Below are 27,528 nucleotides of genomic sequence, written 5' to 3' on the forward strand. Positions count from 1 at the left end.
TATGTTTCTAGGTGTTCACTGTAAAACCCATGGTCTACGAAAAGTAGCTTTCTTCATGGATTATGACAAGCAATATTATAGTGATCCTCACTATCCTTTGAATTTTTCATATTATTATATATATATTGAAATATTATGAAAAAGGAAATTAGTTACTAATAATTTCCTTATTGTTCAAAATTTAAATTGATTTAATTATTTTTTAAAGGCTGGAGATATAGCTCAGTATCTCAACATTGCTTAATATGTAGGAGGACCTGGTACCATCCTAGATAACAAACACATATAAATATGAGTGTTTTTGTTCTGTTTTGTTTTCTATTCATACAACTAAGTGTATATATAAGGCACATATTTAGAGAACTCTAATCCTATTATATACACTTTTTCATCCTCCTAGAAAATAATAATCTTACTTACCATTTGCCCTCATTTTTCAAATATATTTTCATAATGGCTGACAGTGGAGTTGAGTATTCTTTGATAAAATGATTGTAATAACATGAAAGAAGTATAAGCTTTAACATCACTCTTCCATATTATGTATGTAATTAACTTTCAGTGTTTGTCTTATCAATAACTACTCTAAATATTATGTACACCTTAGTTATTTGTCTCTATATAATTTATCAACTTTATTGTAAAGTAAATGGCACAATGCACTTTTATTTTTTCTCCTTTACTACAATTTGTAAAATTTTGATTTTCTCATAACAGTTATATAATTTGAGGAGATTAGTGTGATAGTACAATACATATATATATATATATATATATATGTGTGTGTGTGTGTGTGTGTGTGTGTGTGTGTGTGTGTGTGAGATAGTACAATACATAGATATAATATGTAATGATAATGCCTGTGTCACCTCAGGCATTTATGAATTCTTCATATTGGGAACTTTCCAAAATCTTACATCTAGCTATTTTAAAATATACCATAAATAAGATAATGTGTATTTTTCAGATTTTTGATATATTTTCCAAATATCTGATCCCTGTAAATTATAGAAATTTCTGGGAATATAATAGCAAATGGTAAGGAAGCTCTTTGGAGCAATTAGAATTCACATAGATCTGACAGTCACCAATGTGGATGTGAAACTTGTTCCCAAAACTCTTCACTACCATAATAGACTTTCTTATTGGTCATGATTAGTCTGCTAATCATCCTTTTTCTTTTCTTCTTTTACCTGTTCTCTTAACTTTTCTATTGACACTGTCATTATCCCTTATATTGAATGGAGAAATCATTTAGCCAAGGGTTGGACTTTGCAGAATATTCATTTCTCTGCTTGTGGAATGGAGAATTAGTATATTTGGTTCTAAACTTTGAATAAAATCAGATTTTCTGTCTACTAAGAAGAAAGTAACCAAAAGCATCCTTTGAATGATCAAGTAATGATGTAGTAGAAAATGCTTGCTTTCAAATTATGTCATGAAGATATGATATTCATTAAATATACATTAATTCTTTGATTCTTTTAAAGAATATGCTTTTAGATCTGTTTATAATTATAAATCAGGACACCCTACTAATACAAGAGGTACAAATTAATAGGTACTCATTAAAAACACACAATTTGTATTCCTTGATACACGTGCAACATACATTTTTTACTGTTCTGTCAGGCAGCTGTGCTATGGAGACTCATGTCCTCTCTGGAAGTTTTCCTGAGAACACCAGTACCATTGGGTAGACAGGAAACACTTCCAGTTTTTCCTTCTTATAAGAATTTTCACAAAATTTCTCTTTCTTGCTCAGTCTAACTTTCAATGCAGAATGAAAGGGTGTTTGGGGCAGAGACTGTGCTACATTGTTTTTCTGCATATTTAGCACTTTCCTGTGGTACATGTTAGTCCCTTCTCAATATTCTTTCAGAGAATGACTGGTATTTTCTTATGTTTTATGTAAAGAAAATCTTCATTTAATTGACCCTAGCCTCAAAAGTCCCATCAAAAGTCCCTATTCTTCTATAACAAAAATGAAATTCACTTACTTGTTGTGGTATAGACATGCAAGAATTCCAATTTATAGGTATCTTTGCTCCATTTCAGGTAATTCTGTCACTGCTAGTGAGTCATTTTGAGCAAGAAAGAGAGAATCATACCTGATGAAGATGTAAGAAAGATAGAAACAACTAAATGGGAACAGGTTTACTTTGGGCAGAGGTTTGGCTGGTCTGCAGTGGAGTCCTCCAACAAAATGAACATATGGTAGGGTTGGGAAAGAAAACTCTGAATCCAATAGGTGTGAATGACCCGGATATCTGCTTTGGCCACTGTCTCTGATGATGTAGTGGAAAGGAAATGGAAGTTTAAAGCTGTAGTCCTACAACTATTGGAAGTTGTCATGTAAATACACATATGCCTGGTGTCTGAAAGGACTTTCAATAATGAAGGTGAAAATGTTTAAAAGTTCATGTAGTTTAATAAACCTACTATGTGTGCATGGAAAATATGTATATAAGTCTGTTTATTACATATATGTTGCTTATATTTACATATCTGTAAATTGTGTCATATAAAAATATATATGACACAATGTGAGCAAATGTGGGGAACAGACTATGTGTAATCATTTCTTTATTACAAATCTTAAATATCATCATAGTAATCCAGCTGGTATAGAGGTAACCATGTATTTGTTTATCCTCTAAATCTGGAATGATAATACACACAAATATAAACAAATATTTTGAGTTATATATTCATTCAATGTATGAGACTAATGGAAAGAACTTTCCAGCATTCTTCCACCTCTTTTGTACAATTCAGAGGAAGAACTCTGATCCTTGTTTCTGCAAGTGAACTGAAAGGAGTTTGAATATAATTTTTGCTCTTTATATCTTCTACTGCTTTGAGTTCATGTTAAGAGCTTGCAAATATTTATTATATAAAAATAATTTAAAGGAAGAGATGGAAGTAGTTAAGAATATATAATAGAAATCCTTTCACTCATTTTTTTTACTTTAAAATTTAAAACACAAGACTAATAATTTGCATTTCTATGCTTTAATATTATATGCCTTAAAGAGAATGAATTACACACCCTTAGTAAAGAAATATGGACATGCTAGAACCACAATTATAGGCCTCCTAATCTGGGACTAAAACATTTTCACCCAACTGAGAAGGAATCATTAGGCAAAATGACAAAATTGTTTCTAAATTAAGAATCTAATTGAACTAATGGGAAACAATTTTCTGGGTGCTACATAGACAGTTGTACTAGAGAAATATGTGCATAAGTCCTCAATCTTTGTGCTTATATTCATCAAGACATTTCCTGAAGTTTAAAATTAGTTTTCAAAAATAAAGAAAGTGAACATTGCAATAGTAAACTGTATTCAGTTGTCTAAGGAAGTCCTCAGAGTTCCGTGTGTTGGGTATATGCGTCCCTGATGTCTTGTACAAGTGATGGCCAAAGCTTTCTGACACTTCAATGTACATTTTTCTTCAGTACTTTGAATGTATTAAGTAATAGTTTTAAAAATAATTCTTCTCAGGAAACAGACATTTGGAAATGTTGGGAACACAAAGTGAAGAGAGTAATTCTCTAAAATGGGCTCACTGTGCTGACCCCCAACATGTTTTATTTTCTAAGAAGCAATTGACCTGCAGCCCTGCCTGGCCTAAGTGGACAGGATATGTCACATTCCTTAGCAAATTACCTGTTAACTGCAGGAAAATGCAGTCTCAAGATAATGTTAATGGGAGGAACCCAAGAGACACTTGTCTTAAGATCCTGAAACTCTGGAAGATAACAATAGTTCTTCCTAAATGTAAAATCTGTAAGAATGTGTGGTTAAGAATCCAATTAGAAGCTGGACACAATGCTGCACACCTATAATCCCAGGGATTATAATAATCCTCCTCTAATGGGAGCAACGGGAGGAGCCAGGCCTAGATAAAATTACTCTCTTTTTTTCTTCTTTCCAGTTTTAAAAAACATCTGGAAACAAAACAGACACCATTTAGTGATGATGAACATCCCAGTTGCCCCACAGGCCAGCAGGAACCCAATCACATCCAAAGAGTAGTACTGGAACCAGGAGAGGTCATGGGCAGCCACCCGGAGGTGTTTAGCTCCTTTGTGGCGCATGACAAACTCAATCCAGAAGACAGCTCGGTCCAGAGGCTTCACTGGCTGATCATGCTGAATTCTTGATAACTTCATAGCATTCTCTTTATATCTAAAGGTGAAACATACAAGGATCAACATTGAAATAAGTTAATCTGTCTATGCACATGAAGTCAATGAAAGTTTTTCACAAGTGCCATATGGATGATTTAAAATAATTATCAAAGACTTTCCCTGCATATGATTTGTTTTTTCTTTTATCACCATATAATGACTCATTTTAACTTATGTTCTGATGTATAAATATTTCAAAATGGAATTTCAAGAAAGTGAGTCAAATTCATTCCATCAGAGGAAATATTTATGAACCATTCTGAGTCCAATAAGTGAGAGAGAAAGCACATAATTTGTAAAAGATCAACTTGAAGCTTTTAAAGAGGAATCATATCATGGTGTGCAGTGCTTCCTAACTATTCTCTCTGTTTTTCCTCTTCTTTTTTACCCTCTACTGTATTTTCCACTCAGTAACCAGTTTGGGATTATTAAAATATACACATCTAATTATGAAGCTCTTCTCAAAATTTTCATGTGACTTTTCATCATAAGTAGAATAAAATTGAAGTCTATTCTTGTACTAGTAGATTCTGATGGGTTAGACACTGGCCATGATTTCTGATATCATTTTTTCTCACTCATTCTATCTAGGCATATGTGTCCTTTTAGTTTTATTTTTATTGACTTTTTTTAGTTATATGTAACATTAGAAATAGCCTGCATTTGCTTTAGTTACAGCAGTACAGACAAAACGGGTTCAGTAGTGTAACATTTCAGTGTAGCAGGGATCATCTGGTAAACAGGTTGTTTTTTGCTTAGCAGGAAAAGCAAGAAATATAATTTGCTCTAACTCAGCCTCTAGCACTCCTCTCTTCCCATACCCTCCCCTTGCTTCACTCTCTCTACTGATCTTTCTGAAATTTATTTATACTTTATTTAATTAGTGTTTTTTGTGTATACTTGATATTGGGATTCACTGTGATATATCCACAAATATACACATGAACTTTAGCCAGATTTTTTCCACTCTTCTTCCCTTTTCCTGTTCTTGCTTATTCCTCCTCAATATCCTTTGTTCACTCTATTGATCTTTCCTCTCTTTTGATAAAATTATCTCTTCTTTTTTCCCTTTCTCCCCAGATGCACCCCATTATTTTGGATTAACTTGCTCATATGAGAGAAAATTTTGACCTTTGGCTTTTTGAGCCAGGCTTGTTTCACTTGGCATGATAGTCTCCAGTTCTATGTATCTACTGGCAAGTACTATAATTTCATCTTTTAGGACCAATACTCCAATTATGTGTATACACTACAATTTCTTTATCCATTCATCTGTTGAAGGGCACCTACATTGGTTTCATAGCTTGGCTACAGTGAACTGTGCTACTATAAATATCAATGTAGTTGAATTCCTATAGTATACTAATTTTAGATCTTTTGAATATATACTGAGAAGTGGGATAAGTGATTCATATTGTGGGTCCATTCCTAGTTTTTAGTGTTTTAGGCACATGTGTGTTTTTCCTGTTCCCCAGTGTCAACAATGTGTTCTCCCTTGACACCTTCATACTTTATAATCTCATCTTGCTTTTCCTTGAGCATCCTTTCATACAATACCTCCAGTCTTGCTTCTTTCTCATGGCTAAGGTCTTGGCCATCATGTCACTCCTCAGAGGTACTTTTCTTGGCCATATTAGCATAGCAGCCCTAGGCATTTCTTCTATTATTTTATGTTGTTTTAAAAGTATTTCATAATAACATAAAATATATTACATTTTCTAAAATAAGCCCCCAAGAGTACAAGAAAACACAGCATATCCTAAGTGATCACCTGGAAGTATCACAATTAACTTGCAGGGATGGTGAAGTAAGGACACCTATCTACCCACTATTGGAACAAATTATAGGATTTGTATGTCATATGTAATGCCACTTAGAAGATCCTTAAGAATCAACTAGAAGACTTAAATCTGATAATGAAATACAAACTCAGAAAAGTAACAGTAGACAAATCACCACACAAAACACAATAGCTTTTTTAATATACAAATAAAAAACTCAGTGAGAAAGAAATCAGAAAAACATTTTTCAACAATACCTTCAAAGAAAAGTCAGTAGGAATAAATGTAATCAAGAAGTGTAAGTTTTGTACAATACAATTTATAGAATACTGAAGAAAGAAGATACTAGGAGATGGAAAGTCATGAATCAGCAGAAAGGATACTCTGGAAATAGCCATCTGGCTGAAACCAATCTACAGATTTAATAAAATCCCTGTCAAAATACCAATGGAATTCTTCACAGAACTAAAATAAAAATCATAAAATTTATATGGAAGCCCCAAAGACCCCATGTATCCAAAGCAATTCTGAACAAAAGGAGAAATGCTGTAATTATCACAATTCTGATTTTAAAATAGACTCTAGAGCCATAGTAACAAAAATAACATAGTGTGGGATAAAAAGAGTCACAGATCAATGAAATATAATAAAAGCCCAAGAAATAAACCCATACAGCTATAGCCATCTGATTCTTGAGAAAGGTGCCCAAAATATGCATTGGAGAAAAGAAAGTCTTTTCTAAAAATGGTGCTGATAAAACTGGAGAGCCATATGTAGAAGATTGCGGCTTAATCCTTAACTCTGACCCTGTACAAGAATGAACACAAAATGGATACATGATCTGAGTATAAGACCTGAAACTTTGAACCAACAAGAAGAAACACTTCAAGATATAGGCACAGGCAATGACTTCCTGAATAGGACTCCTATATTTCTGAAACTTATAGAAGTATCAAAAAATGTGACTCACCAAATTAAAATGCTTCTGCATAGTAAAGAAAACAACCACCACAGTGAAGAGGCAGCCTATAGAATAGGATAAAAACTTTGCCCTCTCCTCTTCTGACAGGATTAATATTCAAACTACATAAGGAATTCTAAAGGCTTAATACCAAAATATTCTCCAAATAAACCAATCAATAAATTGGCCAATGAACTGAACAGACATATTATGGTTTGAATATAAGATATCCCCCCCATAGCTCATATGATAGTGCAGAAATGTTCAGAGGTGAAATAATTAATTCATTTGAATGGAAGTGAATGCATTCCTGGTGGTAACTATTCCTAGGGTGTTTCTGGAAGAAGGAGATTACTGGGAGTGTAAATTTGGGCATTATATTTGTCCCTGGATCCTTCTCTCTCTCTCTCTCTCTCTCTCTCTCTCTCTCATTCCTGGTTCCCATGAGCTGAGTAGCTTTCCTCTGCCGTGATGTTCTGCTGTGACTTTCTACCTCATCTTAGGCCCAGAGCAATGGAATTGGCTGATTGGGAACTGAACCTCTAAAATTATGATCTAAAAAGAATTTTCCTTCTGTAATTTAAATTCTTCCTGTCAGGTATTTTGGCCACAGGGGGAAAAAATCTGACTATAACCAAATATATTTTAAAATGTTCAACATTTCAACATTTTAGCCAACAAGAAAATGCAATTAAAACTAGGCTGAGATTCCATCTCAGCCCAGTCAGAATGACTATCATCAGGAATCCAAATAAAATAATTGTTGGCAAAGATGCAGGGAAAAGGGAATACATACATACTGTTGGTGGAAATTGGAAGTAGTGCAGCTAACAGAAATTAGGGTGAAATTCCCGCAAAGAAATTAAACATAGAACTAACAAATAATGAAGATATACCACTGCTGGATATATACTAAAAGGAATTAAAGTTATTGTACTATAGAGATACCTGCATATTTCACTCTTTGTGGTACAATCTACAGTGGCCAAATTATAGAACCAGCCCAGGTTTCCATCAACAGATGAATGGATAAAGAAAATGTGATATCACACACACACACACACACACACACACACACACAGGAGAGAGAGAGAGAGAGAGAGAGAGAGAGAGAGAGAGAGAGAGAGAGAGAATTTTTGAACCATAAAGAAGGAAGTATGTCATTTGTAGGAAAATAGATGGAAGTATAGATTTCAGTAGTAAGTGAAGTAAGTAAAAAATCAGAAATACAAATATTTCATATTTCCCCACACATGTGGAATCTGGCAGGGTAGGTGATATAAAAGTAACAGGAAGACTATTACACAAGAGGAAAGGGATCAAGGGAGAAGGAGGAGAGATTGTTAGGGAAATGAAAAGTCTTTTAGGACATAATATAAAACTGATATATTCATATTTAAGTCTGATGTTTTAATCTGTATTTTCTTTTTCCCTTATATATTGTTTTATGTCTCTTTTCCCATTCTTTCTTAATTTCCCTCAGAGTATTTTTTTATTCATTGTGTTACTATTTTTTTCTTGGAAATGTAGTTTTGAACTTCTCCATTAAGTGACACCTTCCTTAAACAATAATACTATCATTAGGAGAAATGAGAGTTGAGTTGAAGACAGTCATTCTACCTTGAAACTATATACTCCATATAATTTCCTTTTGCAGCATGGAAAAGGTTAATTATTGAAGTTTTGTTTTATCAAATATCATGAAAAACATTTTATTGTGCTTCTAATAGTACCACAAAGTTAAAAAATCAACCATATGGAATGTAAGGAAAATATTTGCAAATCATATACATGATGAGACTTATATCCATAAAAGATGCAGAAATATTAAAATCAATAATTAAAATATAAATAACCTGATTAAAAATGAGCAAGAGGTTGGAACTAACATATCTCCCATGAAGATAAGTGAATGACCAAAAAGCACATAAAATGATGATCTTAGCTATCATGTAATGCAAGTCAAGAGCACAGTGAGCTACAATCCTTTTTACTAGGATAGTTATGATAAAAGAAACAGGTGATAATAAATGGTAAAAAATGATATGGGGAAATTAGAACTCTCTTATATTGCTTTTATGCTGCAAAAATTTTTGCAACTACTTTGGAAAATAGTTTGGCAGATCTTAATACATATAAATTATCATATGATCTAACAGTTCTATAACTAGAAATTACCAGAAGACATGAATACTTATGTTCATACAAATTATACACATTGTTCATAATAATCAAAATTGGAAACACAAACCTTTATTAACTGATGAATTGATAAATTACTTTGAATATTTCCAACCACACAATGTTATTCAACAATAAAAAACAATAAAGGCTGACCCTTGGCAAAGTATGATAAAACTAACAACACTAGTGAAAGAAACCATTGAAAAAGACCATAATTTTTATTATCTTTTTATGTGGAATATTTAGAATAGGATGATGTATAGTGACAAAAAATAAATGGAGTTTGCCTAGTCTAGGAGGCAATAAGAAATGACTTCAATGCATTGTCACATTTCTTTGTTGTGATAAAATTTCCAAAAATTATAGTATTTAACAGTTTTATAGCTATGGAAACATCAAATGTATTTGAATTTTAATTCACACTTTTTAATTCAGATATAAATGGTATATTGTGTGCTATACATCATTAAAATCTGTGAAATATTGATGAAATAATTTTTGAGTAAAATAAATTTATGGTTGCAGAAATTTTAAGTATGGATTTAAGATACTGTCATATCTCTTCTATAAGTTTATCATTCTTTTCTTGTTAAGATCCTGTAATATTTAAAAATTAAATCCTCATTGCAAATGCCTCAATATGGGAAACATTTTGTGTATGTGTAGAAATGGTGCAGTAATCATTTACCTATGTAATTTATAAGATCTATGCAACTTTGAAATACTTAAAATACTTACGACATTTGAAGTTGTATATAACTGTGAAATAGTAATGGTTAAACTGTTTGAAAATAGATTTAATATGGGTTGAATCTTTATTTTTTTTTCACAGTTATATGTTCTAAAATTTATTTTACTAATTAGACAGCAGCCTCCCTTCCAAAATATCACTCAGAACTGGGCATTTCCCAAGTCTTTTAAATACATCTCATTTGTAAAACCTCTGTTTCACATTTCTGAAATAAAGTTACTTGTCGTATGCTGATTGTTTTAATTAATTTCCAGTCTTCTAGTTCACCAGTTCTTGTAGACGTTGTGAACTGTAAGTCAGACATAAAAACCTCTTAACCTATTGAGGTAATATGCGCATTGGAACTGGCAGTTCAATGCTTCAATATCCTCATGGGTAAGCCAGTACTTCCCTAGATCTCCACTCTCTGAAATTCTATCACCTATCATTTTCGTATATATCAGAGCATCTGTGGAAAGGAGTTAGTTTCATCATCTGAACCATGAATCATAAAATAAAGATTAAGAGGAAAGGGCCATGGGTTATCAATCAAAACCATTCAAGTGTTACAATTGTAATAGAATAAATTTCATAGTTACTTAAAAGAGAAGAGTTGTTTTCTTTTACATGTGAAAAGACAAGGAGAATATGGATGAAATAAGATTTCAGTGGATATTTATGGTTCATAATTAAAAGGGACTAAGTCCTACTAAGACCCCTTATAACTTCTAAACCTGCAATGTGAGGACAACATACATCATTTTCAACAGGATGAAAAGTAAACAGTATGAGAGGGGAAGAGGGGGGCATGGGGTTATTCACATGGTGGAATGTGATGATAATTATTAACCAAAGTACAGGGATGAAGACATGAATTGGTAGGAATACACTATGTATACAACCAGAGATATAAAAAGTTGTGCTCTGTATGTGTAATAAGAATTGTAATGAATTCCACTGTCATATATAAAAAATTAATTAATTGAAAAAATTACCCTCCTCAAAATGGGCTAAAATTTATACTCATTGATGAAAAGACAATCCTTCTATGAATACTACCCAATGTCAAAGTTGTTGTACTCACATAGGGTCATTAATGACCATCCTCAAGGCCTTGAGAAGATCTGCACTTGTCAGTGTTCTGTATTCCAACCTAATAGCTGCTCCCTTGGCCTTCACATGAGCAATGTTGTCAGCTTGATCCGCAAACAAAGGAATGCCCACCATGGGGATCCCATGGTAAATCCCCTCATAGACACCATTGGCTCCACCATGAGTTATAAAAGCTTTGGTTTTTGGATGACCTAGAATTGATTTAATGTCAGAAAAATTATTAATTTAAATCTTAGAAAGAACATGAGAAGTGTGTATTATAAGACATTAAAGGGATTAGTGTGTATTTTATATGACAAATTATTATAAACATGACCCTGCATTAATTATTTTTTTCATATCTCAGAGTCCACTAGAGTCCACTAGATTGCTAACCGAAAACTACATGAAAGGGAGAGTACATGACTTGAGACTTGAATATTGAATACAACATTAATAGGTATAAAAAATAGAATATTTTTTTAAAGTAACATCATTTTTTTTAAATTTTATTTTTTTATTGGTTGTTCACAACATTACAAAGCTCTTGACATATCATATTTCATACATTAGATTGAAGTGGGTTATGAACTCCCAATTTTACCCCAAATGCAGATTGCAGAATCACGTCGGTTACACATCCACCATTTTACATAATGCCCTATTAGTAATTGTTGTATTCTGCTACCTTTCCTATCCCCTACTATCCCCCCTCCCCTACCCTCCCATCTTCTCTCTCTACCCCATCTACTGTAATTCATTTCTCTCCTTGTTTATTTTCCCATTCCCCTCACAACTTCTTATATGTAATTTTGTATAGCAATGAGGGTCTCCCTTCATTTCCATGCAATTTCCCTTTTCTCTCCCTTTCCCTCCCATCTCATGTCTCTGTGTAATATTAATCTTTTCTTCCTGCTCTTCCTCCCTGCTCTGTTCATAGTTGCTCTCATTATATCAAAGAAGACATTTGGTATTTGACCCTGCTATTGCCCTTCTGGGACTAGTCCCTGAAGACCTTAAAAGAGCATGCTACAAGGATACTACCATATCGATGTTCATAGCAGCACAATTCACAATAGCTAGACTGTGGAACCAACCCAGATGCCCTTCAATAGATGAATGGATAAAAAAAATGTGGCATCTATACACAATGGAGTACTATGCAGCAATAAAAATGACAAAATCATAGAATTTGCAGGGAAATGGATGGCACTAGAGCAGATTATGCTTAGTGAAGCTAGCCAATCCATAAAAAATAGAATATTTTTAGTAAAAGAATCAATATGCACTTATGAAAAATAAGGTCATGAAGGACATGTTAGCATATTATCTCATTAAAAAACTGAAGTCGCTAAGTTTGCTATGTAGCTTGTCCAAAGCAGAGGGGAATAGGATGGTGATGGTACTGAATTCAGAGAAAAGAGAGCCTACACTTCATTACAAAATATGCTTGCACTTCATAATGAAGATTGTGCATTAATTTCTAGAGAAAATAAAGTGTCACTGTCCATAAAAAAATCCTGGCTGCCATTTTGAAAGAAATTTGAAATACACCTGCAGGAGAGGAAAGAATAAGTGAAAGACATACAAAAACACAGAGAGACAATCCAGGAACTGAGTGACAAACAGAGGTAATTGCACCAGAAATAAAGATAACTTGGATTCTGTGTATAATGATGGTGTATATTAAAATTGCAGATTTTTGCTTTGTTTTTTCAAATCATCCCTGGGCCTGAAAATAATTAAAAAGAAGTTGAACATTGTGTTTGATTTTTTTAAGTAACAAGTATTGAATAAAATGTTTCCTGTCCAATTTTTAGCATCCAGATTGATGGCACTCATGCTTTTAGGACTTATCTCAGAGTCTTACCAAGAAGGTCATTCTGGGGTATCCAGTTGTATATTAGAGTGTTGGGTCCTAATTTATCTGGCTTCTTGCCTTGATATCTCCAGATGACCTGTTTGGTAAAGAATATTCCTTATTCTATGATTTAAAGTTTAATGTTATAGCATGTTTGCATTCTAAAACTTTAAGAGATCATCTAGTTCAACATTTAACACATAAGGAAATAAGTACAATTTTAAGTAATAAGAATTATGAAAATACAAACTAAAACTTCATAATTACTTTGTTTTATGCAATTTTATCCTAGATTTCATTTTCCAAATTAATATCATTATGTTTATTTCCTGTGAGTGACACAGATTAGACAGGACATGTGTTGTTTAAGATGCTTATTTCAGTTGTCATTGATTTTTATACATAAAAGCAAGTCAATGCAGTCAGCTACTGTTAGAAATAAATGAATGCTAACTAAGAATTACATATAACTTGTATTTGACTTCAATTTATTAAACCATACCTATAAGAAACCTTTTACTTGTACTTATGGACATTGACCCACACTTCTATCAATATTGGTGAATTTGGGAATTCTTAAGTTTTAAATGGAAGAACCCATTTGCAACTTAAAAATAATTACATGGATATTGAAATAAAGTTCAAAATTGTGAGGTTGCTAAATATTTTAAAAACTGTGTGTTATCATTTCATGATGCAGTACAAATCTTGCTAGTAGTCTTATATATATCCAAGATATTTTTATGTCTAGGAGATGACTCTGGAAATTAAAAGCAATCTTCATGAACTGGAGTATAATTTCTAAGTGCTTATCCTCTATATGCAATGGGAGCAGCAAAGTAAATTTAGGTCTACAGAAGGAAAAATAATTGGGCAATTAGGAGAAGCCTATATCAGATAGGAAACTACGAAGCAGATGGAAAACACTCAAAGACCACAAGAGCAGTTATGTTAGAAATTTTGGTATTAAAGCATTTTGTGGAGGTGGGAACTTTTGAATTTCACCACATGCCAGGCTTGCTTCTGCTTGATTCTTCCTTATACTCTCTTCTTCCTTCTTAAAAGGTGTTAGTCTGATGTTTTAGAAGCAAAGTCCTTAGGGGTACATTTCATAATGCACAGGGTCCATTTCAAAGGCAGAACTAATCTCTCCACTTTCTCTAATTGTCAGACATTGTCAGGATCCCGTCCACTAGTGCAAACTGTTTTTACTTTTTCTACAAATACATGTGACTGAGTGGGAATTTGGCCCCATGGTTTGGGTAGCCTTTCTCCTCAAAACTCCAGGAACAGTTTCTTAAATAAATTTATACTTTTTTTAATGGGGAGGGGATATATTTTGGGCTTACCATTTCAGAAGTTCAGTACATATTGGCAGACTCCATTGTTCTGGGCCAAAGATAAAGTAGAATATCATGGCAAGAATACCATTCTTAAATGAGGGTAAGCAAGGAATAAGGGATTGCCTGGGATATCTAAAATCATGATAAAATTCAGCCTTCTTTAATAAACACTTAGCTTAGCATTATTGTGGTGGTTATGAGTTAACTTTTTATAGCTTTCTGATAATATTAGCCATGTATATAGTGCCCTTGGGGATCTTGAAAGGAAAAGGAAAAAAGTACCCAGAGAGAATGTGGTATCTGTGTAAATAAATGCCTGTGATACTCTTACAATTAAATTTCACAATGGACCTGTGAAATATATTCTTTATGATCACAATGTTAATATTAACATGAATTAAACACTCTCTACTGTTTAGAATTACCACACATATTTTTGTTTAAAACATGATATTTGAGATCAATTAGAGATATCACTATAGGTTATGCTTCATAAAGGATGCTTCATTAAGCAAACCCTTTATAAAGTTTAAGAGACTTTTTACATATTTGGCCACTAAGAGGGCACTTTTGCTTACCTTTTGTGGAATCTGTGCAAGGGCAAATGCAATTATATTGGCTTTCTCTTCTGGCATGTTAGAAACCATCGACCCCAGAGAAAATACCACAATACCATTTTCTCCAGAACTCTGTACAAATTCTTCCATTTCCTGTGAATAAAACATTTGCTCCATCAAAAAAGATGAAGAGGGAGGGGATACAAGATGTCAGATTAGAGGAAGGCTGCCTTCCTAGTTGCTCCAAGGATCCAAATACAAGCACTGAGAATACTGCTTCTTAGTGAGGTGGGTGAAAGAAGGATTTCACTAAAATTCAATACTGGACAGTGCGAGTGTCTCAGAAACTCAGAAGTTTGGGTTCATTAAACGAAGAAGACTACATTGATACCAAAAGTGTGGAAGCAGCTACAAGCAGTAGTAATGGTGCTGTCTACCACAGAGAAAGGAAAAATGCAGGGAGAAACACAGTGGACATATTTGGTATGAAAAAAACCTGAGATCAGAGAAGCAACATGAACTTAGCTGATCCAGAGGCTCCACTGAGCACTTGTGATTGAAAAGTGCTCTTTATTTACTGCCTGGGGAGAGATGAGGTGGATTCATCTTGAGGTGGCCTTGCTCCAGTGTCTGTTACCAGAAAGAAGAGATCTGAGCAAACACTGTTAGAATGCTTATTGTGTGGCCTAGAGTGTACCTAGCTAAATGGTAGTGAAACAGGCATAGATAAGATTTTACCCCAGGGGATTCAAGTCAGAAAAGCAAAGGGGGAGCACAACTTGCTTTTCCTTTGAGCTGGTGGCTCTTGTGACCAGCTGAAGTGGGTGAGAATCTGAACAAGGAACTTGTCGAAATGTTCAGGGACTGAGCCTAGGAAAGATGTGCAGGTGAACACAGAATGTCTGGAAGATCAGCCCCCCTGTGAAATGAGTATAATTCTCAGGAGGCTTCTGAGATTCAGACTCCCTACAGAGACAAGCAACTGCCAGGGCCTTAGTGTGTGTCCATCCAATTTCTTCAGAGTATGTACCAAACAAAACCCCTGAGGTCTGATTAGACCTAAGTTTCCTCCATCAGAACTCATAGAACACTGCACCAATCCCCCCTCAGATCTGTGCATAGATTTGGTCTGTGCACAGAAATCTCCAACTGACACTTATTCCCATTCCAACAGATGTCATACTGGTAAGCAGGGAAGCTGAGAATTATTTCAAACACCTTCAGACTTAGGCTATTCCCAGTGGTACCTTGGAGAGAAACACAAAAAGAGGAAGGTGATAACAAAATCCAATCTTTGCTTTTACTCTCAGTACATAGATAAAAAAGAAATGGAATGATAAATAGTTTAGTATAGTCAGTAACCATCCATTGTGAAAATTTTGGCCACCTCAGTGGAAATGATTCCTTCATTTATCATTAAGAATACTTTTACCTTTTCTTATTCTTTCTGTGTGTTTGTGTATTCTTCCATTACTAATTGGTTTATGGACATATATACATTTTTTTTCAGCATTATTTAAATGTAGCTATTTTTCCTTCATTGTCTTTTGAGAGTTAGGGATTTTTGATCTCTCTCTCTTTATATATATATTTGTGGGGTTTTTTTGTAGTTTTTAATTGTTTGTTTCTGTATCTCTCTTTTATTCTCCTGGTTATAGCAAAAATCTATCCTCTATTTTTCTCTCCATTTACTCATTTCTCTTATTTTCTCCTCCATCCTTATAACTCTCACCTGCTCTCTCTTGTGCATTCTCTCTCTTCACTGTTGAAAATTTCAAACTTTTTTCCCTATCTTCCTCTCACATTATTTCCTCTTACTGACTCTAATTTGCCATCTTTAAACTAATTGGTTTATATAACTCTGGATCCCACGGTTAATGTTGTTGCAATTATTACTTCTGTGGATGACATAGTTGACAGCTGTTTCTTGTCTTAATGTCAGATTTAGTTTATATTTTTGCACTGATTCATTGTTGGCAATTGCTGACCCACTTTTTCTGTTTTTTGTAGCAATTAACATTTTAGAAGTCATAATAGAATCCAGGTATTTATTTCAATGCTGTATATTATTTGTATCGAATGTTGTTATTGTTTATTTCCCCTTATTCTTTGAGTAGCTGGATATCTACAGTGACACTGCAGGTTTACAGGGTAGAGAAGTGCATTGCTGAAATAAATCCAACCAAAATACAGTTCATCTTGCTCCACATGAAAATTAACTATAGTTTAATACAGAGAATAATAGAGTTAAAAACTCAAACTAATGATCAGACCTCAAATAGAAACAGCTGGGGGTGGGTTCATGGTTTCCACTTATGGAAATCCACTGCACAGGAAAAATAGAGAGAATTAATTCAAAGGTTGTGAACACCATACTTATAAAGGAGTCTTAATCCAGATCAGTCCACAACACTTTGGAATTTTTTTTTTTAAATCAGGCAAATATTATGCCTTAAAATTGGAAAAGGCCTGGGGTGTGACTCAGTTGTAGAGTGCTTGCCTAGCACACATGAGGCACTAGGTTTGATCCCTAGTACCACATAGAAAAACTAAATAAAATAAAAGTATTGTGTACATCTGTAACTAATTTTTTTAAAAAAATATGGAAGACAAATCCCTTCTAACATATGCATAAAATCCAACACAAGACTATAAGAATTATGTAAAAATAAGGTAACATGAAATCACTTAAAAGTTCCTAATTTAGCAACAACTGATGCCAAAGATATTGAAACTTTTAAAACATCAGGTATACAATTAAAAATGTAAATTATTATAAACTATAATCAATGAAATTATCATATTTTAAAATGATCAATGAATTATAAAAATGATCAATGAATTCCAAGAGAACACAGAAAAACAATTGAATGAATTAAAAAAAATCATCACAGAATATAAATGAAAAATTCAACAAGATAGAAATATTGAAAAAGAACCAAACATAAATCTTGAAAGTCAAAGATAAAATAAATCAAATAAAAGGTCAGTTGAAAATCTTTATACTTCAGTAGACAATAGTGAAAACAGAACAGCAGATATAAAAGAAAAAGTGGCCAGCTTTGAATATTCAGACAGTTCTAAAGTAAAGAAAATAAGCAACCATGATGATAATAATTATTTAATGAAAGAGTCCATATAGAAGAAATAAAAAACAAACCCTGAAGTTCACAAATGAACGAATCTGATGGAAAGAGTAGCTAAGCAAATCAGAAATAGGACCACATTAAAGATAAATGAATCAAAATGACAGGAATTAATAAACATCTCTTTGTAATGACATGGAATATAAATCATCTCAATTCTTAAATTAAAATATATAGTCTGGAAGAATGAATTATAAAACCAAACCCAATGATATATTGTTCATAAACCACACACCTTACAGGTAAAGACAGCCATAGGCTGAAAGTAACAAGATAAAAATTGATACATAATGCAAATGGAATCAGAAAATAAGCAGGATTATCTACTCTTATCTGACAAACAGACTTCAAGCCAAAATTAATCAGAAGAGACAAAGCTGGTCACTTCATACTGGTAAAGTAAATAATCCAACAAGAAGATATAACAATTATAAATATTTAAGTCATAAACATGGATCCAACTAATTACATAAGAGACACTAGTCAAATTGAAGCCTCGGTTAGACCTGAATAAAATAATTCTTGGTAATTTCAACACAATTCTCTCATCTTTTGATAGGTCATCCAGACATAGAACCAATAAGACATCTTTGGACCTGAAAAATATTATAAGTCAAATGAACTTATGGATATCTATAGAACATTTCATTCAACAGCATCTGAATATACTTTATTCTCAGAAGCTCAAGAAAAACTCTTCCAAAACAGACAATATTTTAGACAACAAAGCAACTCTCATCAAATACAAAACAAGTGGTATTACTTATTATATTCTACCAGATCATAATTGGATGAAATTAAAAATCAACATGACAGAACCATACAAAAACTATATGAACATATGGAGATTGGACAATCTCTATTGTATAAAAATGGATTATAGAAGAAATTAAGGGAGAAATTGAAAAATTCTCAAACTCAACTGAGAATAGTAATGTAACCTCTGGCACAGAATGAAGGAATTTCTAAAAGAAAAGTTTATAGCTATGAGTTCCTGTATAATAAGATCATGAAGATCCCACATAAAACCTATTTTTTTCATTTCAAGGCCCTTGAAAATGAAGAACATATCAATTCCAAAACCAGTAAAATAGCAACAAGGAAAGATAAATAAATAAGAGAGAGAAAACAGGAAAGAAAGAAGTCAAATTATTAATTTGTAGATGATATGATCCTATATCTAGAAGAGCCAAATGACTCCAACAAAAGACTGATATTACTAATAAATGAATTTGACAAAGTAGCTGAGTACAAAACCAACATACAAAAAAATCAATAGCTTTCTTATATAACAACAATGAATCTGCAGAGAAAAAAAATCAAGAGAATTATTTCATTCACAATAGCCTCAAAACAAAATAACAACAACAACAACAACAAAAACAAATACCTAGGAATAAAACTAACAAAAGTGTTAAAAGACCTCAAAAAATTGAAGATTGAAATTAAAGAAGACATAAAATAACATGAAAAGACCTCCCATGTTCATGGATAGGTAGAATTGATATTATTAAAATCACCAACTATACAAAGCAATATACATTATATATATATATATATATATATATATATATATATATATATTTATATGTAATCATCATGAAATATCAATGACCTTCTTCACAGAATTAGAAAAGATAATCCTAATATTCATCTGGAAGAATAAAAGACCCATAATAGTCAAAGCAATTATAACCCTAAAAGCAATGCTGGAGGCATCACAATGTCTGATGTCAAATTATACTACAGAGCTATAGTAACAAAAACTACGTGGTACTCACATGAATAAGACATATTGACCAGTAATATAGAATAGAAAACACAGAGAAAACCACACACATGCCAAAAACTTACGTTGGAGAAAAGATTGCCTTTTAAATAAATGATGCTGGGAATATTGCAGAAAAATGAAACTATACTCTTTTCTCTTACCCTGCACAAAAAATCAACTCAAAATCGATCAAAAATCTAGAAATTAGAACCAATACTATACAACTTCTAGGAGAAAATGTAGGGTCAATACTCCAGCACATAAGCACAGGCAATGGCTTTCTCAAATAGAATACCTAAAGGTCAGGAAATAATTCCAAGAGTAGATAAATTGGAAGGCATCAAATTAAAAAGCTTCTGAACAGCAAAGGAAACAATTAGAATTGTGAAGAGATAACTTATAAAATGGAAGAAAATCTTTGCATAACACCTTCTGACAAATGATTAATATTTAGAATATATAAAGAAAACTTTACACCAAAAGAAAAATCAAACAACCCAAATAACCAAAGAGAAAATGAACTAAAAAGATGCTTCTCAGAAGAATAAATATAAATAGGCAACAAAAATATAGAAACAAAAAATGATCAACATCATTAGAAACAAGGGAAATGAAAACTACACTGAGATTTTATCTTTCACCAGTCAGAATACTAGTCATTGAGAATAAAAAGAAAAATAAATGCTGGAGGGGATATGCAGAAAAAATTTTTACACTATTGGAGGAATTGTAAATGAGTACAACCACTATGGAAATCAGTATGGATAGTTTTCAAAGAGTAAGCATGTAAATATCATATCACCCAGCATACCATTTCTCAGTATTTACCCTAAAGAATTGAAGTCATCTTATAACAGTGATACATGCATACTCATTGTATAGCAAAACAACTCATAATACACATGGAAAAAGCCTAGGTATCTGCCAATATATGACTGAATAAAGAAAATGTAATATATATACACAATGGAGTTTTATTCAGCCAAAATAACAAATAAAATTATGTCATTTTACATAAAAAATATGAATGGAATTAGAGTCTTTTACATGAAATAAGTCAAACTCAGAAAGTCATGGGTTGTATATTTTCTCTCATATTTGCAAGCTAGAGAGGAAAAATGGAAAAAATGAGGGTTGATCGCATGGAAATCAAAGGGAGATCAGTGGAGAAAGGGACCAATGGGAGGGAGGTGGGAAGGGAAGCGAAATTCCTGGGATTTTATTGGCCAAATTATTATGTTATATTGTGTACATATATGATTCTGTAACATCAGATCTCATCATTATGTACACTCAAATGAACCAATAAAAATATAGGAAAAGCAGAGAAATTATTGGTATGTAAACTAAGAAGAGAAAAGCATGTCTTATGAGAATTTGGAAGTTATGGATATTTTTAAATTGACCCAGTCACTCACTTTTTTTGGAAAGAGATGTGTGTAATGACATAGAAGGCTCCATTAGGCTTACTTGTAGAAATAAGTGTGTGTGTGTGTGTAAGAAATGACATAGAGCCATTAAATAGTAATTCAAGAGATGATGTTAGAAATTATTATATGTAGACTCTTAATTTATAATTTTATTCATTACTAATGTTAATTTTTTTGTGTTAAAGGCTATAGCTAGCACTTGGTTATAATTCTTATTGTTATAGTACTTCACTTGATTTTATTCCAGGATTTTAATCTGGATGATTTTTTAGTTTGGAATTAATAGTACTTATTTCGGTCCTTGTGAGCCCAGAAGTAAAGTTACCTGTGCATAGGATTTTTGTACATTTTTATGTTTCCTCTCTCTATAGTATTTCATTGCTTACTTTATAATTTGTGAGAGTTTCCCAAGTTTTCCTCTATAATAGCTCATAAAAACTGGAGATGCACAAACACTAGCATTCAGAAGATTAATATTATGGTTTGCATTTTCTTTTACATAATTCTAAGGATCCTAACAATCCTGTACATGTCCAGATCTATACTGATTCATAATCAGCATTTTCACTGCATTGGAATGATACATATACTTGAGTAATCATATCTTTGGATTATTTATATGTCTCATCTTTTTTCCCTGAAATTTTTTAATGATAATGAAGTTCTATGAGAATGAAGTGTGTATCAGTGGCTGTAAAGAACCCTTATTTTTCACCTCATTATGAACCATGGGAGCTCTTGCACCACAGTGAGACTTCCTCTGGCTCTTTTATAGAACAGGTCAACTTGTTGAGTAGCTCATTCACATATAGTGGACCTTGCACTACTCCTAGGAACGTGTGACACGTCCAGTTATTTTGTGATTCCAGTAACCCAGAGCAACATATACAGTAATATATTCAATATATTTCCTCCCTGCACAAAATGTTCTTAATTTTGTATTGTACAAAGATTTTCTTACTACTACTGTCTTATAAATATACTCTTTTTTTAAAACCAATTAATCCCTGACATAGACAGGTCCCAGTCTTTCTGCAATTATTTTTAAAGGAAAAATAATTTAATCATTTGAAAATTTGGAAGAGCATGAAGAAAGTAGGTAATGTCTAAGAAGATTCGCCAAAATGATCTTTGGTTCATTTAGAGATACTGTTGGTTCAAAATTTGAATTTTTTTCATTGTGGTCTTTTTTTCTGTTCATGTAAGTATATGAATAGATACATGCACATATATAGTGTAAATGGAAGATTAAAATTCTTTTGTATATATAAAATTCTTTCTTCTCACAAAGAATGATATTATTATAATCAGTATTTTGCCTTTTAATCTCCAACTAAACTTGTGTTATGATTTAATGTAGTTAAGCATTTATTTGTAAAGTAATTGTACTGGGCAAGGTGGTACATGCCTGTAATCCCAGCAGCTCAGGAGATTAAGACAGGAGGATCTCAAATTCAAAGCCAGCCTCAGCAATGGCAAAGCATTAATCAACTCAGTGAGACCCTGTCTCTCAAAAAAATCTAAAAGAGGGCTGGGAATATGTCTCAGTAGTTGAGTGCACATGAGTTGAATCCATAGTATCAAAAGAGAGATAAAAATAAGGATATAAGTAAATAAAATGATTGTGATGATGTGATATGTACCAGAATAACTCTTAAGATCATTACTTAATGTATAACATCACTTAATGTGTTAATTAATTAATGTAAGACTTTTTTTCCAATATGTATTCTATAAGTAACTTCCATGAACACAGATTACATTCATTTGATTTTTTTTTTTTGTATAATTACAATTGGTATACTGTGAAACCCAGGGTATTTGCATTGTTAAGAGTATTGATACATTTGGATCTTTGACATTTTGACAAATTTCTATATTTAAACAATAGAGAAATTGTCTGAGAATCTAATTATTAATGGAAAGGCAAGTAATTTGGGGGAGCATTACTTTATATAATAAAGATCAAGAAGACAGTGTTTCTAATATTGTCCTGTATTCTAATCTTGTTTATTCTATTAAATAACACCTGCTACTATTATTCCTTATCATGATCACACTGCTATCTACCTTCTCATCCTCCTCCTCCTCTCTCTGCTGTCTTTCCCTTTTATTGACCTGGTCACTTTCTCCTACTGTGAATGGGGAAATCTCTCAAGATCAGAGGTTAATGGTTAAACACTTACAATAACTCTGTCTCAGTTTTTAGTCAGAACTTTCACTAACTTTGGTTTTCTGTTTGTATTGTATGGAACTTATCACAAAAAAAATAATTCTATTGAATATGAGGCTTGAGTAAGATCTCAATATGTTGGTGCCTTAAAGAGGTAGAAAAAAAGAAATGCTTAAGAGATCACATAACAGTATGGCAAGTAATGTTTTCTTCTAAGCATGGTATTTATTTAAAATGTTTTAGACTCTTCTGTTTCCTCCTATGAAATATTATCCTATTTGTTGACCGAATGATTTTGTAATTGTAAACTAAAGGGCTGGGCTCAAAAATAAATGATAAGAAATCTTATATCATCATTATGTTTGCGATTTTCTATGACCATTCTGTTGGGAAACTGTGATGTTGAGGCCTAAGTTTTCCAAGGGAGTTTTCATGAGGTGTCCTCTAAGGTTGGCATATGGCAGAAAGCTCTCTCAAGGTCACATCCCTATCATAGTCTACGATGTAGTAGTCTGAGTTCTCAGGTGAGTTTGTTCAAATGCTGGAGTGAAGACAAGTAAAGGCCACACATTCATATAACTGAGAAAAGGAATTACTTTAAAGCTAAAAGGTTGTGAAAAGCTTGAACACTTCCAATATAATTTCAGCAATTCCACTTACTCATTTGATTGCCAAAACTGACACATTTACCTTTAAGCAAATTGATGGAATATCTGTTCTCTAGGTCTTTGGGTGAAAATACAGTATTTATTTTTCAGAAATCTAGTTTCTGTTATATATGAAATTGTATCCACTGTGCCTGGCACATATTACCTAATTAATATTATTGGTAATAGAGCTATCATACTGTACCTGGGCAGCCTACATTTACAAGGGAACATCTATGGTAGTTTGTTTCAGCCATATTGTGAGTTTCTATCTCTCAATTTGAATATAATCCAAATTCATGTACACTGCAGTGTTTAGGGTGTGCTAAAATGAATTAAATGTAAAAATACCCAAATACTACTATTTCTAAGTGTTAATCCTACCTTTTTGGTATAGTTGGGGTCTTTAAAAGTAGATAACAAAGTTCAGCTTTTCAAAAGGAAAAATAGTTTCATAGAAACAAAAAAGGAATAATTACAATAGCGAGTATTGCTATGTATACTACATTTGTACCAAGGACATTGTGCATCAGTATTATCTACTTTTTCCAGGTAACACAATATGAAGTTTGACTATTAATAGATAAATAAGCACAGTCACATGTAAGAGAAACCTCATCCATGTTTACATCATTTGTTATCTGCATCTTGCAACAACTTTCTGAGTGGTTCCTCTGCATTGTCTTTCCCTCTAAAATCCTGCTTGGTGACTGCATTTTGAAATTTTTCAAATTGGAAACTTTATTCACATTTCTCTTATGCTTAACTCTTTCCATTTACTACCCAATTCACTTTACAGATATTTTAAATAACTACTAAGTATCTGGCTTTCACTTACCTCTCTAGCATCATCTGCACTTTGCTGAGCCTTCTACTGCTGAACTACTCTTGAAGTTCTTGGGAGTTTCCCTTACTATTGTATATGCTTTTCCTTTTGTGTCTTCCTCTCTTCCTCAACCCCTTTTCCTATCCTATGGATTATTTAAAATTCACCTTAGTTATTCAGGCTTTTAGGATTTTTTTAATGATCTTTGCGGGAGGTTTCATTAGTATTGGATGATTTCCTTATGCTAATACACACGAATTTATTACTTATTACAGTCTCTGTACCCAGAAGGAATATAAGGTCTGGTTGATGCAGAAAATGTGTCAACTTTATAACTCTCTATATCCAGCACTTATCTCTGGTATATGACAGTCACTTAATAAATATTCTTTGCATTTATTAGAATAAATTATTGATTCTTTATTATGTATTACATAATGAAGGCCTCAATTTTCCTGATTATTCTCAAGGAATATCCCGATATCCTATTTTCTTCTGTGACAATAATGAAATACCATTATATGTGATGGCATAGAAATGCCTGGGTCTCTAATTGGCAGAACTCTTTATCTTGCTTTTCATATCTCTGAGTTAAACACTCTGAATTAAGAATGCAGAGTCATTTCTACCAAAAATCTTATTCAAACCAAACAAAACAAACAGGTGAAGATTTACCTTAGGGAGGGGTTTGGCAGGTTTACAGTGGAGTCCTCCAACAAAGTCAAAATTTGGTAAAAGTGGACGAGGAAAATCTAAATCCCAATAGGTTCGAATTAGCCAAAAATCAGCTTTCCCCATTGTCTCATATATTGTCGTGGGTCTCCCTGAAAGGAGAAAAGAGAAGAAAAGAAAATGAGAGACATGTACCTTGAATGCTTCATATATTTGCCTTGAAATGAGTTGGATTTGTGTAGGCAAGATGTTCAAATGCATGTGTGTATGTGTTTTTTAGAGCACACTTTTGCATACTATATTTGATGTTTTACATATGTTAATATGTACATAAACTAGTTCTGTATGTACTTTCTAGTGTTCCATTAGTATATTTACAATCACAAATAATTAATTTATTAACCTACGCCTCCATAGAAGTAAACACACATTTTATTTTCTCTCTAAAAGTGCAAAAGTAACCTAAATTTTTAGAATCTTTGTGATATCCATTGACAATCAGTGCTCCCATAACTGTAGAGATATCTTTGCTAGGAGTAGTCAGTCTAATTCTTACAATTCAGCAAACCATTCCCTTGATCCTTGATTCTTCAAGTGAACTGTAATGATTTAGTGAGTATGCCTGAATTCCTAGTGACCTCTACTGCATTTGCCTAATATTAAAAGATTAATAGTATTAACTTGGTAAAAAATATACATTTTTGAAAGTAACAGCCAGAAAGATTACACAAATATTAAAATAGAGATTGGTTCTGATGCTTAATTTAGTTCATATTGTCTTAAATGGTAAATGCAGTTTAAGAAATATAGACTTATAAGGTGTGGTTCCACTCTACACAAAGGTTTTAGGCCTTAACACATGATTAGTTTGTTTTTATCAAAGGAATATGAAATATAAGTTATCATAATTTATAACTTTCTGGGCCTGAGATAGAGACACTTTTAACTGTGAAGAATCTTCACAGCAATGCAAATAAATATTGTTTTAATTTCTAACTGAGTAAAAAATTCTATTCAAAAGTAAACAATTTCCTCCATGGTCATATATATGGTTGTGCTAGTAATACATGTGTATGTTATTAATGTACATATCTATCATCATTAAAACATTTAGTGAGATTAATAATAACTGTCCTTAAAGATGAAAAGAATACTAAAATGGATACGTAATTGCTCAGAGAAATCTTCAGTGATTCAATTTGCAGGTTATTATTTCCTGAAGCATTTGAATAAGTAATTGCCACTGGTTTCTAACTGGCCCTATAATATAAGGGCCCTTTTATATTGGTGAGACTACTTGTTCATCTTATATTTTCATTCCATCCTTTTACTTACCGAAAAGAAAGTTCTTCTGATTATATATTCATGCAAGCTCAGCTTCAAATTCACAGGAAATTTAGGTTTCACAGTACTAATTAAAGAACCAGCTTACCTAGAACTTCACTGTAAAACTGATTCCATTTCTTCACATCAAATGTTTGGAACCAAAAATCAAAGTAAAGCATATACATTATGTTTTTAATCCGATCCATGAATGTCATTTGATCACTTAATTCAGACATAATAATCGGCACGTAGGAAGGAGGTAATGTAAGTCCCCCACTATACTTTTCATATGTATAGCCAGGAGTAAAGCGGACAGTGTATACAAATGGTACTTTAAGTAGCTCAGCAAGCAGCTCAGCACAGGGACCAAAAGTATCTGAAAGAATAACATCAAATTTTGATTCATGTAGTTTCATCATAAGTTTCTTGTTTAAAACTACATTTCTGCAGAGTTGTTCAATTGTATCAGAATATTGCTTGATATTTTTTTGCACTAATGAAAAATATTGCCAGAAATCATCTTTTGGAGTATCATAAATCCATTCATGGATCCATTTGGAGAAATGTTCTTCCATTTGTTGTTTACTGGAAGGTGCAGGGTAAATCTCAAAATTAATAGCAGATGTTGTATTGGGATTAATAAGAATGGAAGCTGTTGATGTCAGAACAGTCACCTCATGACCTCTCTGGAGAAGTTCATCCAGGATTGTCTTTATGTTGATCCAATGGCTGTATTCTGTGGGCCACACCAGCACTTTTCCACAGCTTCCAGAGCTAAAGTAACACATCAATTGTATCAGTAGAAGGACTGAGTTCCTTTTCACAGACAT

At 32.7% G+C, this 27,528-nt stretch overlaps 1 protein-coding gene across 1 annotated transcript; it reads right to left on the minus strand.

Annotated features, from left to right (window-relative positions):
* Nucleotides 1–3,916: 3,916 nt before the first annotated feature.
* LOC308654100 (UDP-glucuronosyltransferase 2B31-like) lies at nucleotides 3,917–27,528 on the minus strand (the record flags this gene model as incomplete). Its single annotated transcript, XM_081303072.1, has 6 exons — nucleotides 3,917–4,196; nucleotides 10,939–11,158; nucleotides 12,817–12,904; nucleotides 14,729–14,860; nucleotides 25,376–25,524; nucleotides 26,805–27,528. The coding sequence occupies 6 exons, from the start codon at nucleotides 27,526–27,528 to the stop codon at nucleotides 3,917–3,919; spliced, it is 1,593 nt and encodes a 530-aa protein (XP_081159198.1).

Source organism: Spermophilus citellus (genome assembly GCF_964194105.1).
Source record: "Spermophilus citellus genome assembly, chromosome: 8".
In the NCBI taxonomy this organism is placed as follows: Eukaryota; Metazoa; Chordata; class Mammalia; order Rodentia; family Sciuridae; genus Spermophilus; species Spermophilus citellus.